This window comes from Mastigoproctus giganteus, chromosome 7, assembly GCF_048544385.1.
Source record: "Mastigoproctus giganteus isolate SK-2022 chromosome 7, ASM4854438v1, whole genome shotgun sequence".
NCBI lineage: Eukaryota > Metazoa > Arthropoda > Arachnida > Uropygi > Thelyphonidae > Mastigoproctus > Mastigoproctus giganteus.
The window spans coordinates 97,130,439-97,147,545 of NC_143581.1; the positions used below are offsets into that span (position 1 = coordinate 97,130,439).

The 17,107-nt window shown below is 37.8% G+C and overlaps 1 protein-coding gene across 1 annotated transcript in view; it reads left to right on the forward strand.

Annotated features, from left to right (window-relative positions):
• The window catches only part of LOC150083095 (uncharacterized), a 104,171-nt gene that overhangs the window by 61,859 nt on the left and 25,205 nt on the right, over positions 1–17,107 (forward strand). Inside the window, exons 2-3 of the mRNA XM_090377789.1 lie at positions 5,460–5,514; positions 16,872–17,072. Of these exons, the coding sequence (XP_090233915.1) occupies positions 5,460–5,514; positions 16,872–17,072 (256 nt within the window). The remainder of the gene's footprint in view (positions 1–5,459; positions 5,515–16,871; positions 17,073–17,107) is intronic.

Genomic DNA, 17,107 nt, shown 5'->3' on the forward strand with positions numbered 1-17,107 from the left:
GACGTACATTTAACATATTTAGATATATGTATACCAAAAAACACAAACGCTAATTAGGATGAGATAGTTCTGATTAGCAAGTCCAAGAACTGATGGTATTGGAGCGCCAAAGGAACTACTCTGGTTTCGGAAATACCGATGTGGACGCACCAGTTGACCAAAGCTTCTCTAGCTCATACGCAGATCTTATGCCAACTCCGCATACTCGTACTTTAAATTCAATGGATGTCCATCGGGGATGACGTTTACTTTACTGTTATTTTATTATGTACATAAGCTCGGAGCAACGGCGGTGAAGAGTTGCGTTTTAGAAAAAATAGAACTGCTATTACAGTGATGTGCATGTTAGTTTTATGTTAAAATATAAAAGTTATTTTCACATGTTTGGCATAACTACAAGTTCCTTTAAGTAGGGCAGTGTTCTAGATACAGAACGCATGATTAGGTCACTGACATGGAAACAAGGATAACTGAAATGTCGGAATTTGTTTACTTTCAGGGTGTTAAAAGTTTGGGCTTTTTAAACGGTTGTTTGCGTTTCTGTTTTATATGAAATGAGAATTGTCTTTAATAAGTAATTTTTAGCAAATTTATATTTTCTATGCATTTTTTGAATAACTCAAGAATCATATTCTCCCCGACAAGCAAAACGAAGCCGAACTTTTCCAGCCTGATTAGACATAATCTTCTTAGTGGGGAACTAAGAAATGGGATGAGTCTTCCACTAAGGAAGAATCCCATTTGTCAGAATAAAATGTTTGCATTATTCACATAACCTTACTCTGTGTTATTCCCCTGAATTTGTTTTAACTTTCTTAGTTACGGCATAGGAAAGTTAATGATCTCAAGTAATCCTTCTGAAAAGTAAACCATATAAAAACTACTGGTCATGTGATAATCTTTGTTTTATTATGCCTACTACTACACATCATAATTCTCGAAAGATCAAGGTTTCATATCTGTTTGTTTTCAGATATGAAATCGATCCCCTCACTTAAAATCCCCTCATCGACTTTAATCGATCCCTCACTTAAAGTAGCTAAAGTTTTAATACTTATTTTGCGTATTTGAATGATTTCTTCGAATAATCTCTTGATCTGAACTCCCGATTTCCAGTTTACCTTGGGTTAGGAAAAGGAGGATTTGTTAATTTTGAACTAATATCATGTAAACGAAACGCGTTGTGAGCCTAATATCTTCTCCAGATGCTTCTAAATATTTTTATTTGGGTTCATATCGAGTTTCAAAGGGAATGAGTGAGTACGATTTTTTCTCACTCATATTGTCGTGGTTTGCTGTGTGGCAGATATCGTCATCTTCCTACCAGCTCCGTGGTGAAAGTACACTGCATCTGCACAGGAATGTAAATCATCATTAAATACAGTGTAGTCTGTTTTCTTTTTTCTTTCGTGATGCTAAATTTTATCTTCACAAATGTCGTATTTGATTCGTACATCGAATAGGTTGTACATCCAATCTAAAAATAGGTTGGGTTCTCTTCGCTTGTCTGTCTTATTACTCAACCAACACGTTGGGTGGAGCTGAATTGCTGGAACCGGGATTCATTTGAAAATCTCGTTCCCAGAACTTTCACTCCCATGATAGTCTAGACTTGTGGTGGGTTTGACGAAGTATTTCTTATGTAACGATTTTTCAGAGCCTTACAGACTCTAATTAAGGTTTTTTCGAGCACTCTACCAGTGTAGCATCGGAAGGGAGTCAAAATATGCACTTTTTCCAGAATTTTAGATGACATTAAATTACTTCATACTAGACAGAAGCAGAGGTGGGCTGGGGATATCACGTGTGGCATTAAATACTGTTGCTAACACATCATGAATAATGAATAAGAGTCCGCTATAATATTATTTTTTGTAGAGATTATTTTAATACCTCTTTTCTTAGATTTCATTTTCGATTTTGATTAAATATCGGTACTTGCTGATCAGATTAGGACTGTATTTAATTCTAATTAAAATATTGTACAACAGGAGTACGTTGTTTATCGTATCTCCACTATATTGTTTTATTCGTTATCTGTATGTTCTTATTGCTTTTATTTCCGTTCATATAGAGTAAAAAAGCCGCTTATCGAAGCATGAGGAATGGAGGGCGAGGGCATGAATTTGTCGGTTAGATGGGCACTAACGTTGAAATGCTGTAAAGTGAAGTTAAACTTCTTACCTGACCAGTGTGCACACTACTCTTTTATTTCCTTTGTCTTAATTTTAAAATAGCACTTCTTATACAGTTTTTACCTTTCTCTATTCTTCCGAAATCACCCAGTTTCTGTTTTAAGATTAGTACACTTTAGTTTTTAAAAACAACTAAAGAAAAACTAAACTCTATTTCTTTAACAAGTTTCTGATCTTTTCGAATACCGTAATCGATGAATGGTTGCGGTTACCTTCAAATATAAATACACTTTCTCAATTAACTATATATTTGGGTGGCTATATTTATCAAGACAACGGTTTATAATAGAAATTGTTGTCTTGTTAAATATTATTGTTTTTAGTTAAATAATATTTTAATGTTTAGTTATTTAAAGTCAATGTTTAATTATTTATTTCGGAGTTTTTGCTATTAGGTAAGTTGGTGATGCCACTACCCTTTTTTTAATATGATTTTTAAAGTGTGTCAGTTGTATGAACTTTCCAGTTAGATACCAGATAGCTGGGCGTTTACTGTAATTTAGCTTTTATTATTTATTTATTATTTATATATCAATACGAAATTTTTAGGCGCATTTTGTTTTAATGGTATATTTTACCATATTGGCTTCAAATGAAAACCGCTGAATACAATCCCTGTGATTTTGATAAACGGAAGTTAGTTTTAAAAAAAAGATTCGTTTTATATTCGCACGCCAGATGCGAATAACCAGATGACTTCATATGGACATCGATACTACAACCACCACACTTAAATGGGCAGCTCATTTTTGGTGGCAGTATACGGATTCGATCTCGTACGAGTGGTCGCGTATATTACCCATGGACCAGAAGACGAAATGCACAAGGCATAATTTAATTACTCACGGTTAATTAGTTAATTAACCATTATATAATTAATTACCCATGGACCACACAGTTAAGGTTCGTATGCTTTTAAGTTTAGAATAGCAAGAGTTTTGTCTATTTTAATATAATGGACTCTCGTATATGCGAGTACATGTATAAGGGAATATTTGCGCCCGAGTATCGAATAAAATTAAAGCAAATTTTAAGACGGACGAATCTTTTCGTGCATAAAACAAAGTACTACTCCTAACTGAAATAGCAGGACTGACCCATTGTGGTATCGTTCATAATACAGCTATGATCATTATCATGATCACAGTACACGATAATTGTGCAGTTTTATTACATGCTGCACTGATGGAGCTCTTCAGAAAATTCTTTGGTTTTTTCTCCTGGAAACTCGGGTTTTTCGTCCAGAAACAGCAAATCGACCACAGAACACACGCAATTTATATACTGTGCAAAATGGCTTAAGTTGTTGATGCGTCTGAAAAAACGCAACAACAGAAGATGCTTTGTTACAAATAAGGGCGTCATACATTTTAATTAGGTGTGTATTCGAGAGTCCCGTAGTGATTATCATTGATTAATATGATATTTTCATTAAAAAATTATGTAATATCGGTGTAAATACACCATAGTTAACCCATAGATTTGAACTACGATTGTAGCGTAGAAGGCATCGTTTTAATTGTATCTCATAATGTGGTTGCCTTCACAACGAGATAGCTACTATTGAATTACTTCAAATAAATAACGCTTCTCTAGTAGAGAAGACTACTGTTATTTATTTTCAGCGTACCACCACCCAGACGATCATTTCGAAGCTTATTGGCTTCGTCATCAGTGGGCGGGTAGGTAATACAACAAGCCATCTCAGTTGGGAAGTTATATCCACATTATGAGAGATTCCAGAAGGGTGTGGTGGTAATGTATTAAAAAATTAATAATGTTACAATTAGTCTGGTACATGATCTGCTGGGAGTGTAGTTACACTGAAAACTGCAAAATTCAAAATATGTGCGTGAAGTAATAGAACAAAGAATCAAAACATTGTGTGTCATCTACTAATTATCATAAATTACGAATCAGTGTTGCGACTGAGAGTTGTGCGGCTGTGAACAGAAGTCTGTACTCAAAGCCGAATTCTCAGGAAAGACCCTTAGGAATTTATATCTCCCTCTTGTCTTGAGAAATGAAGTCGAGGTCGACGTCCATTTCGTTCACTATTACCCCAAACCTTCAGATTATTTTCAACTAGTAATGGTTCACCGTGTTTGCCGGAAAAATACGTGAAGGAATCAACTAACTTGATTAAAATTGAAGCATATCATTCGTTCATAGAAGTCTCTTATAGCATCGCTAAACTCCTTTACCCCATGGGAAAATGGACTCGATTCCCTTTTAATGATGAAATACTCGAGTCTCTGGGTTTTTCGTCTGGTACTTCCTGTTAGGGAGTGAGGACCTTTCATCGGCTTTTTTCAATCATGGCCGAGTTAGTCGATCTTGGGCAAGGGCTGCGTGGTTTTTCCCCTCGAGAACGCGAGTTTCTCATTCTTCAAAACAGGTAAGAAGATCATTTATTAAGTGCAGTTTACACACAAAATATATTGACTCCAGATTTTGATTTTACTAGAGGGAGTGGGCGAGTACGATTCACCGTACTCACCGAATCCCTCGAGTAAAATCAAAAAGCGACAACAATATTCTGGAATCTCTTTGTTCAGAAAATCCTGCTAAAATACTGAGCATCTTGGGAGATCAAGAACTAATAAAAAAATATTAGCAACGGAAAGAAGGAGGTTAAAATAATATTCTTCAGGTAAGTGGATCAACTATTTACTTAGCCTAAGGGTAACTGAAATGCCCATTTAAAGTTTTTAATGAAATATTTTATGAAAACGTGGTAACTTATTCTAATTAAATAATTACTTGAGTAAAGTTTTGCAGTTTGAAAAACTTTACTTAAATAATTAAAGACGTCACGCTTTTGATCATTGTAGTAATAATTTATTTTTTTGAATTTTGTCCGAAACCAGTTATGAACTGTCACGAGAACCATGCGGGGGATAAACGGCGCATGAAATCTCGCAGGGTTATTGCCCCGAATGAATTGTTGAATGGGCCGCGTGTAGACCTTTAACCAGGTGCAAAGCCAACGGCGTTATTTCTCGAAACCTTTCACCGCGCCCCAAAGAGTAAAAGGGAAGGGGACACCCCCCAGAAGCATAATACCGAGTAACCTTAACAGGAAAGTCGGTTTCGTTAACCTTAATTATGTTAACGTCATCAGCATGGTGCTCCTGATAGAGGACACTAGCTTCGTTCATGACCTGGTTTTTTTGTGACCATATCATGTCTCTCGAAGGCAGGTGACCTATACCCTCTGGCCGCTTACATACCACTTACTAACGCATTTTTCTTTTCTTGCAGATGCGGTGCGTGGCTGTGTGCGTCGCTTTTTCCCTCCTAGTGACATCACAAGCAGGTAAATATACTAGTTTTATCTCTACACCTTTCCTGTGTGCCCATGTTAAGGGAAAATAATAGTCTGACCCGCGCTTATCAGTTGCTCTTCTTCGTTGTCCCAGGCCACAGGATTTCCTGAGCTTGTACAATACGATATGGACCAGTCTTTACTATTCATAAAAACCTGATGCTTAATTATAAAATAAAATTTCAGCAATACTCAAATTACCAAAGCCAGTTATGAATATAATCTCCCATTTTCACTTTTTTATTCGTTATTTTATTGTCATTCCACTGTTTGGTTGAAATCGTATGCCTGCAGCAGATAAAGGCAAGAGGCTGCAGTGAATCTCATTTACCACAGCTAATTTCCAAACAACATTTTCTTTAATCAATGATATCGAATAAAGAAATATAATACAGAATAGAATAGAATTATTCAAGGAATATAGAAATTTAAGAATGGTTGATCTCTAATTTTCGTCGTGCATGACCGATGATTGGCTTCCTGATAACTTTAAAAATGGATTTAACGGCCTCTTCCATTTAGACGATCTTCGTGACAGTATGGTGAATTCGCCACTTGTTACTCGTTTGGAGAGGTTTGGTTTAAATCTCGTCGGAGGCTAGGGAGCTTCTTTAAATCTGGACTGTATTTATTTATACCGTGAGTTGCAACTGATTTCTCAGTCCTTACAATTTTAAAATCGGCCAATGAACGATAATAAATGCATTTTACCTGATTGGAATTCAATGCACGCCAATAACACCCATCATTAAAATAATAAATAAAGAGAATTATGATTACTGGGCTTCCGTCGAAATTTTGGGCCTCTGGACTTCTGTTATCAATTTATCAATGTTGAAATGCAAATGTTTCGACTATAGCTGAATCATTTTTTACATGATTCAGCTAGAGAGGTTAGCAGAAAAATTAGATTTGTAATTAAAGTAAATTAAATTACCGCAAATAGTATAAAATAAAATACAAATTGTGAAAAGTTTGAAATAAAAGAGCCTTCGGGATAATAAAAACTTTTCAAATGAATCTCCCACGATCATCACGGTGTGTTGCAAAACCTTAACTCTGCAATGGTTGTACGTTTAATTACTTGTTTCCTCCTATCACGGTTAATCGAGGTTTCTTCTGAACTGTCTGAAGCATGCTGGTGGGGACGAAAGGGTCAATTAGGTAGTCTATTGCAGTTACTAGAGTGAGGGAAGAATTCTAAGGGTTTGATGTGGGATCCTCTCGTGATTGGTCTCGCCATTTGGTCATCTAATATTATGAATTAGAGTACCACATGAAGTGGTGCACTGTGACCAAACTAAACAACCACCCACCATTTATAACAATTGTTCTTGAATTCGTTTTTATCGTATCGGTTGATTTCCACCATCAGTACAGCGGTTCCTACTTGTTTTCTGCATCACTGACTCACATTCAGATGAGTGAAGATCGAACTATGATCAGAAAAGAAAAGAAAACCAGAATATATAAAAAAGATTCTGTTTATACTCCGGGACGACCATAAAATCAAAAGAGTTCACAATGTACATATAATACATGAACAGCACTATTTAGTAGTACCGTGAGTTTGAACCACGGTTTCAAACACGTGTAATTCTTTACCCACACTTCGACCACTCGGCTACGGCGCCCTGTAATCTGCTTGGTTACCAATTTGAAGTGCCAATATCAGTGATGTTCTTCCCGTTACTTCTTGCTTGTTATTTTTTGGCTATGGCACATTCAATATATATATACTCGTATCTTACAGAAAAGTCTCCAAACGGATATTTGCCCTCCGCTTGCTTGTGACAATTAAAATGATAGCGGGTGAAGTCAATACGCCAAATTTTTGGCAGATGTGCAATTGGAGGATCCCACCAAAACCCTTAAGAGCCCTCCCCTCTCTGCAGTCTGTGGCGTGGAGGCTTAGAATAGGGGATAGATTCCTGCCCATGGAGATGCTCCACAATGTCCAGGAGATGGATGTGGACTACAAAAAGTTCATAGAGGACAAATCGTACAGAAGACGCATCATCAGGGACAATCTCTCGTCTTCAACCGAGTGACTGCCATCCTCTTTTCATCGCTTTTCATGTTTCTTCATTTCACATGTTAATATTAATTTTATATGTAAAATATGTAATTATACGTTTTATGTGCTAATATATGTTTTAAGTAATTTTTCCTGTATAAGTTATTTAATGTTAAACCCCTAGCATTGTCGCTGTTGTGGGTATTATTGCATCAGGCAATCATGTAACCAATCACTGCCTGCAATAAAGATATATATCTTTATTGAATGTACCATACAGAAGTTACTCAAGGTCTGAAGTACTGAAGTACGTACTTAAAATTAGGGATTTGATGATCAAAAGCTTTTTGATCTGGTGAATATAAGTGTGAAAGGGGCTTTATTTTCGCTCTTAAATTTTATTTTAATGATGAAAGAATAATGACATGAGAATAAAGGAAGAGATCGTTAGTCCATTCTGTCTGTGTAATGAGAGATGAACGATTTATCTGACGTAGCCGAGTGGTCGGGGGCGCGAGTGCGGTAGCACGCGCTCTTTGAGTGGATCATTGTTCAAGTCCGTGATTGCTAAATGCCATTTGCGTTGTTTGTATTGATTGATTTATTGTAAAGCCCGCTGACCTGGTAGTCGTGCTGGAGTACAAACAAGAACCGAAAAAAAAAAAAAAAAAATCACTTCGTTGCGGCAGAGCGTTTTGTTAGGTATCACCCTTAAAGAGGCTCACATTGAATAGTCAGACGAGTGAATATCGCTGACATCTTTCAATATGACCTTTTTTGTTATTATTATTTTTTTTTAATTTTTAAATATACTCAATGGATAGAGACTAATGCAAAATTAAATTTCTCGCTTTTATCAGTTTCCCCTCAGCCCTTAATTAACAATTGGTTCTTTCTGGAAAACCCGGTAAACTCTTGCAATTAGGTGATTATCAGTTCAAACCTGTGGTGTTATATCACTTGTTACACTGTGATGATATAACAAAGTCTGCAAAATGGCCAGAAATGAGTGTAGTGCGATGCTTAGCAGTGCACGTGTTGTTTGCTTGTCTCTGGCCACTTTGCTACCAGGAAGCAACGATCACCGGGAAGGCTGTTTCTCAGTACCCATCCATGCCACAAGAGGCGGGCAACAAATGTATACACGTACTTAGCGGACTAAATTCCCCACAAGCGAAAGATTCCGCTCCTGCGCAAGGGGCTGAGGACCACGCAGTAACTACATGGAATACATAGTGTTTTAAAAATAGGGCTGCCCTCGTGAGCAGCAAGTGAATATAATTATTGTCCTTCCCACGCCGTGTGAGGAATTCTTGGGTTCGAATTCCATTATGACACGAGGAATTCTTATGGGTTTCTTTTCACGGCGTTGCTGAGTCTGCTCGGACGAGAAATGCTTGGTTATTTTATCCAGAAGTCGAGTTTTTCATCCAGCAAAAAAAGGCACAACTACCATAAAACGCATGAAATTTACAGAAGCAATGTACTGTTGCCTCGTAGTCTTAGTTGTTTGGCGTCACACACACATATGTATATATAACGGCTAACTAATTTAAAGTGAAATATTTTCAAAATGCAGAATGTAATTCAGAAAAGACTGTTGAGAGAGCAAATTTTTTTCTTCGGGTTTGGGTGAACACACTTCACTTCTTTGAAGTTTAGTCGCTTTTATTTAAATGATTACACACATATCGATGAATTACAAGTATGCTTCGAAACAATCTTCGTAGAAAGGATCCACTACATGTTATTTGTCGCCTGGAAAAATGAAAGATTCTGGTCATTCTTTACTCCCCACTTGAAAAGTAGGCCTCGAGTTCCTGATAGTGCGAGAATCCACTGTCACCATTTCAATGTCACACCAACAACTTTGACGTTACTTTCAGATCACAACTGGAACCTTTCACAAACTTACTATAACTATGAGAGGGTCGCCTTTGAAGTGGATTATGTACAGGTAATCTGTTTGCAGTACGTCGGCTAAGGATCAGCCTATCCGATCTGGTAAAGAAATGCCCCTCCATAATCAATACTTATAGGGATGTCACTGTCCCATTGCAGCATCCTTCCACCAACTGGACACCTTGAGGAGCGATTCGAATTTCAGTGCAATTTCGAGCCCTGATTACAGTACTTATTACTGTAATTCTTCAAATTTAAATTATAGAATTCAATGAAATTCGTCAGTAATTTTCATGAGGGGGGGGGAAAGAGAAATCAGTATTAAAAGAGGAAACTATAATTAGTTACCGTATCTCAAATGATACGAACATAAATTTTCCTGTTTGGGATCGACTGCTCCCCTCCAAAACGATTCCCACTTTGAGTAAAGATGCGAGAAACAACTAAAAATTGATTGATCTTTATGGGATCTGCGTTGCAAGTGGACCACAGAATCTCAATTATAAATTAAAGCTGACAATAATTTAAAATTCCTGTGAAATCTTTACACGCCATTGCTCAGGTCAAAAGAACCTTCTAAAATAAAAGGGTCCTTTTGGGTAGTGTTGGTTATGGTCACCGTCCTCCCACATCGGGTGGAAAAGGGCTGAGTTCGAATCCTATCAGTAAAACGGGGAATTTTTTATGGACTTTTTCGCAATTTGAGCCGAGTAAGTCGGTCTCTGGCGGGGATTGACAGTTTTTTTCCTCCTGAAAACTTGATTTCTTCGTTCTGCAGACCGACCGAAAAATCATACAATTACAGAAATATAATATACTGATTCGTCATAGCCTTAATTGCTTTGGCGCTTAACACACATGGGGTATATGCATACTGGCCATCAAAAGTAAAAACAAATATTCAGCCTTTTGTAAAAAGATATCTGTTTGCAATAGGGAACTGCGGTCATCCTGGGTTGAATGCTAATAACGTAAAGAGGAAAATCTTGTTTTCATAATGAAATTTTATGTTTTGATTATGTTATAAACATTTGTTGCTGCTTCTTTATCATTTGACTGTTGAGTGACTAATTGCTCAATAACTCAGGACCATACCAATCAATCACTCTGAACCATATAGCGACATCAAACAACTGATTTCCAGTCAGTTCTAATTTCAATCATAACTTCACACAATCGATGATATACAGTTGATGGAGGCAATGAGATCGTACCGCCAGCGTTAGATGGGAAGAGTCTGCATATATCACCACAAAACTCGCTCGACAAGTATTTATTTCAGCTGACGTGACAGGAAGTGATGAATGTGGTGGGTGTTTACTAGGACAGCGAAATCCTGTTTGCGTTAAGAAGACTCACTGAAATTCTTGGATGAGGTCATACGCATTAACCTTGGGCTACTTTTACTCTTCCCTTTTGGAAAGTTGGAAAGATCAATTCATTACGTAGTACGGAAATTGAAAAAGAAACCTAATTGGGAGTAACGAATTTTACTTTGAAAAAATACATTCCAAAGTATTTTCCTGTTAGTAAAACAGAAAAATACTTTGGAATGATTATTACTATTATTAGCCATATGGTGCAAGGAAGCCTGAGGCTTATACTGCACCAGCCAAAAAAAATTCCCGAGTTACCCCGAGAGAGAGAGAGATTGACAGAAGTAGAAAGGAATCACCAAGAAAGAGAAGAATGATGATATCCAGCTCAGGACCCTGGGTGTGCCAAGCCCATACTCACCAGATGTGAGCCCCTGAGGCAAATTATGGAAAACTGAAAAAACGACTTTTTTATTTAGTATTTCCGCAAAAAATTCCTATTTCAAAAATTCTTAATCACAACAACCACCACCAATTTCCTAGTAATAAAGTTATTACTAACGAAATAATACAGACGTTGATTGTTTTGTGATTTTTGGAACCGGACTTTATTCACAGTGCGAAGTTCCAATATTCTCTATCGTGTGCTAAGTCAGTACAAGTGCGTGTGCGTGCATGTGTGTTCGCTCGCTGATTTGCATACGCTGGTGATGGCTCTCTCGACACTCCTTAGTCAACTCCACTATACTTGCTGGCCTCTAAAATTACCTCTCTCGGGTTAGTCTAATAATTAAGCTTTCCAAATCAGTTCAAATAGCATTCTGAAAACAACAAACAACTTTTGCCATGCAGTGACCTCAGAGTTTTTCCGAATGACTGCTACATTGTTTCTCACCCTGAAACTTGTTTTTCAACCCGTTAACAGGCACACAAACTGTTAGGTGTGTTTTCGAGGGCTAAGTCAGCGCATTTAAGACTACGAGGCTTCAGTATATTGTGTCTGTAACTATATGTATTCTGTGATCTGTTTGCTGGACGAACAAACCGAATTTCCGGGAGAAAACTCATGTACGCTTGCCTGAGCCTGACTAACCTAGCCACGTTGCGGGGAAAAAAAAAAAAAAAAACGCCAAAAGCATAAAAATTTCTCATGTCACTGACAGGATTGGAACCAGAGTCGTTTCACATTTGGCGCAATATGACCAGAGTTGTTTTTGCGCCATAAAAATTCAAAAAACAAGCCTTTTCACCCGGTTTATATATATATATATATATATATATATATATATATATATAAAGGCGCATTAGCGAGTTTCCGGGAGGAAAAAAAAAAAAAAAAACCAGGTTACCCTCGCCTGAGACCGACTAACTCAGCCACGTTGTGAAAAAAGACTCATAAAAATTTCCTCGCATTAGACGGGATTCGAACTCAGGGGTTTCCCACCCGGTGGGGGAAGACATATTTATAACAACTGCGCTACCCTCGAGGTCGAGAGGACGGCAAATGAACTGTAAATTATACGCGATTTACAGCAATATCTCGTGGCTTTATCGACAAATATTCTAAAAACAACCCAAAAACAAACCAATCTTTCAACTCAGCAAGCATAACGACCTTGGAATAGCTTTTGACCTTAAACTCAGTTTCGGTCATCAAGTTTGAAGGCTTACAAAACTAGATGCATCGCCTACAGAGGCAAGCTAAGCAGCCCCTTTTAGCTTGTATGTTTGGGACTTGTCAGCTACAAAAAAACGCAACCAGACAGTAATTTTTTTTCTGCTGTGATTCGGAAATTTTGGCGTCTACTGCGCCCACTACGGTGAAATGCTCGATTGCTGTAGAGTGCTGACTCCTAAAGTGGGCAGCCTCTGTCCCAAACCACTACTATATATAGAATTTCATGCAATCGCCTTCGTGGCTAGCACAGTGCGCTTCTAAGCTGATCACTGCCCTTCTAAGCTGTGTGGAAAAGGAATTTGAGTTCTGTTGAGATGGGAGAAATTTTTAGTGGGCTTGGTTCACACCGTGGTGAAGTTGATCAGCTTCGGGCAAGAGTTGCAGGGTTTCATCTCCAGGGGAATCAGGTTTTATAGTCTTAGAAGCCTTGATGCTTCATGCAACTATCTGAAGGAAACGTCTGAAAATGCTACTAGATTCATCTCCTGGCAAAGTCGTCTCGTGGCTTACTCAGTTCATAGATACTAAATAGATTCAATATTGACTAGGAGAGAATTACATCACTTCCTTTAATTGCACGTAGTATGAATTTTCCTACCCTATATACATACACTCACTGTGTGTTAAGAACAATATTTTGCTGATTTATTTTTTATAGGATCTTTGTATGAATGTATAAAATTTTGTACAATGTTGTATTTGCAACTGCATAGTAAGTATCTCAGTATCTCAAATAAATCTGATATTACGCATAAGGAATCTAAAGACATGAAAATGATTAATTTACCTATCCGTAAATGGTAGGATCATATTAGGGAGTAATATAGGCGCGATGTTCCTGTACAGTATGAGTAAAATTCCTGTTTATACTCCAGCACAACTACAGAGGTGTATTTATATAGTTATTTATTTATATAGTGTATTTCGGCCACATTCTCGTGGCAACTTTGACTCCACGCGTGCATTTTCGAGCCTGCAGAGTGCCACAAATACGCAGTCAACGCTTTCGGTCTTTGAGGACATTATAATGATAATTGGTTAACATCCTCTTTTGGGTTACGTACAACAGCCTACTTTACAGGCGGTTGGTGCCAGCAACTGGCTTTACCCCTTCTGGTTAGTGATTCTAAATGGAGGACGGTAAAACCTGAACGTTCAAGGTTATGACCTGGCTGTTTAGCTCTTTGATTACCATAAAGTTCTTGGAAATAACCAGCCAATCAACTTATTTGCACACCTTTTATTATTTCACTTCATTATGCACAGAGGTTTTAGCAGTTTAAAGATACCTTTCAGTTATTCCTGAGCTCAATTGGTTATATGTTTTAAACCTGAAAATGTTAATTTCTAAACATATAACTTGCATTCAGGAATTTCAGCTGTTTCTTTGAATTTAACGGAAAGTACAAACCCAGATAAATCAATTTGGATCTAGCAGATGAGCGTGACAGCTGTTCACTGTGGCAACCCGACGAACTAGTATTACCACTTCATTGATGTGCGTGCGTGTGAGTGTGAGAGAGATTATATGTGGAAAATATTGAAAAGATTTTGGTGTCCTTTGATTGGTAAAAAGTAAGATATGGAGCAGAAACAGAGTTTGAATTTGAGCAATTCAAAATGTATTTGTTACGAACTCATATCGTATAAAACAAAAGCCGCTAAACTATACGCGGCACTCAATCCATTACAAAGTGTTTGGCAAATAAAATAACCGTTATCTAACCGGTTATTAGGAGGTGTCGCAATGAGGTTGTAAAAGTCTCACATTTGCATGAGAAACAAGAAAAACAAACGTCGACCTGCTCCGCACGACCTTAGCCTGGTAGCCAAACAAATTACTAACCAATGAGTAATTATGTGCTGAATGGAATAACGAGTGAGATCCAGGTACGCGCCCGCGACTACTGCCTATTAATAGTCATTTAGTGCACAGTCTGCAGAGTGGTGCGCGTGATCAGCGAGGTATAATAAAGGCACCATATCAGCAAAATCTAATAACAAGTTCCATATCTAATTGGTAATGACTGGTTCCGACATAATTTAAAAGACAAAATTCTCTTTACAATGTAGAGGTGTTTTGGCCACCTGAACGAGCCGGGCTTCTGAAGTGAAAGATTTCCCAGTCTTGTGCTTTCCCTGTGAATAGACAGATGGATGAATGGAAATAAGGGAAGAGTGAAGAAGAACCCCGTTTAGGCTATTTTAATTGGGCTTTGCGCCCCCTCGTGAATATATACGCTTACTGATCCACTCAAACTTTTTCTCTTTATTAGATGCTCAGAATCACTCATGTAATACAGATATGTTTCTCTCTCTCTCTCTTTCTCTCTCTCTCTCTCTCTCTCTCTCTCTCTCTCTCTCACGTGTGCTCGGTTTACCAATTTGCGTTATTAGTGCGAACTGTGGCTTGCACCGCTGCTGTTTGAAAAGCAATGTTAGTGCAAGGTGTGCCATTAATTTATTTCTGACTGTAGCACCCATTCTAGTTTATGGAGCAATAACGGGGAAAAGTACTTGACAGATATTGTAGATAATGATGTAATAAAAGCCACTGCTCCAAGTAGGACTTGACATTGCTAAGTCGTAAAATTGGGTTGAATTGTTTAGAATTTGCTCTGAACCAACTAAAATAATGAGGCGTATAAATTGCTCGCAATCTGTGATTAACTTTTCTGTTTTGCGGGATAAAATAACCCTCACCAGAGACTAGCTAAGACCACAGTGAGCAAAGACAGCAGGATGGCTATAAAAACTGTTCCCCTTTCGACCGATTCGAACCCGGGCATTTAGCACATGATGTGGAAGAACGGCGATTGTAACCCGTTGTGCTATATAACAGCCAAGGCACAATGGTTAGAACTTAGAAAGTCAATGATATGGTCGAAGATGGTAATGCTAAAGTATATTCGACCATATAAATCAATATTTAAATGCTGATGAGTTTTTCAGACATCACGACTAGAACGTGAATAATCGGCGTCCTTCTATGCGAAGCCAAACTGGCAGGTTTGAAGAATTTTGGCCCCGTCTGAATTACTTATCTCATGATTATTAGTTGATCATTCGAATTTGCTGCTCGCCTGGGCCAGTATCCCCCACCCCCTGCTTCGACAGCATGTAGAAAAGTTCTGTGGATATGGGCTTCTTTTCCCCTCACGCGTGGCCGATTAACGGGTCCTGGGGAGTGCTGCATGATCTTTTTCCCCACTCCTTGACAGTTGGATTTTTCATCCAACAAAACTAACCTTAGAATACATACAATTTATTCTCAGAATATACTTATACTTTTGCTTCAAAGCAAAACTATTGCTATGACGCAAAATTAAAACTAGAAAAACATCAAATAACAAAATGGAAACTCTAAAATAGGATGAGATTTTACCGCAAATAGTTGTAGTACTTGTTGAGTGTGAAATAGTCAGTGGTCGAAAACCATGTACGAGATTAATTACTTTCTACGTCGATATTGTGCTGTTTAAGCTTTCATCTTATGATCTACGATCCCCTTTACTAGATTTTCTTGATTCACTGCTTAGAAATCGTGAACTATCTGTAATAATTGATGGTACTTCATCAATTCCGTTTACTGTTTCGCAAAGTGTTCCTCAACCCTCACCATTGAGTCCGCTCCTCTTTTTTCTACTAATGATCTGTCAACCTTATTTCAGTCCGTTAATATTGAATGGCAACTCTATGCAGATGATATTAAACTTTACAGAGTTGTTTGTTCTTCAACTGACAACGATGAACTCCAGTCCTGTCTTGATTCCCTCTCACTCTGGCGCAATAAAAATAACTTGTTTCTAAACCCGTTAAAACGTAAATTATGTCGCTTTCGCTGAAATCTTGTAGTTAGACCCTCCATCCTTTATTGATTATTATATTTGAAACTCTCTAATTTCAAGTACTGATATGTTCAAAGACTCAGGTGTCCTATTTCGAGCTGACCTTCATCCCTCTATCGAAATCGCCTTGCCTTTCACCATCGTAATTATGGAGCTCTTTGTGATCGCTTCACAATCGTTCCTCTTCACGCTAGACGAAAACTCCATGGGTCTCTTTTTGGCTACAGTACCATAAACTCTTTTATCCATCCCATCTTGAACAAATACCTTTAACTGTTCCCAGTTTGAATGCTCGTTATAAAACTAATTTCTCACTGCCTGTTCTTCGTACTCAACACCTACTTGGTATTCCTCTGTTTCGTTTCCTTCATGTTTCCTTAATAATTACAACATTGATCCATCTATGTATAAGAATTTGCTCATTACTCTGTTTTCTTAATCTAAATTTTTATATATTTTTATTCTACTTTTACTGTTTTGTGTTGATTCTCTAACTCTCAGCGTTCTCACCATTATTTAGGGTCTTTGTGCCCTGTGTGTGAGAAATCTGTATATGAATAAATAAATAAATACTGTTGTGATTACAGGCGCTGTCACGAAGAGGGATGCTGCGGATCTGAAGATCGTTTGCTACTATTCCAACTGGGCTGTTTATCGACCTGGACTGGCAAAATTCACACCTCAAAACATCAATCCCTACCTCTGTACTCATCTAATTTACGCCTTTGCGGGGCTTTCGAGTGAATTCGAAATGAAACCGTTCGATCCGTACAACGACATGGAACAGGGTAAGTACTTGCCTTTATATCTCAGTATCCTTGCT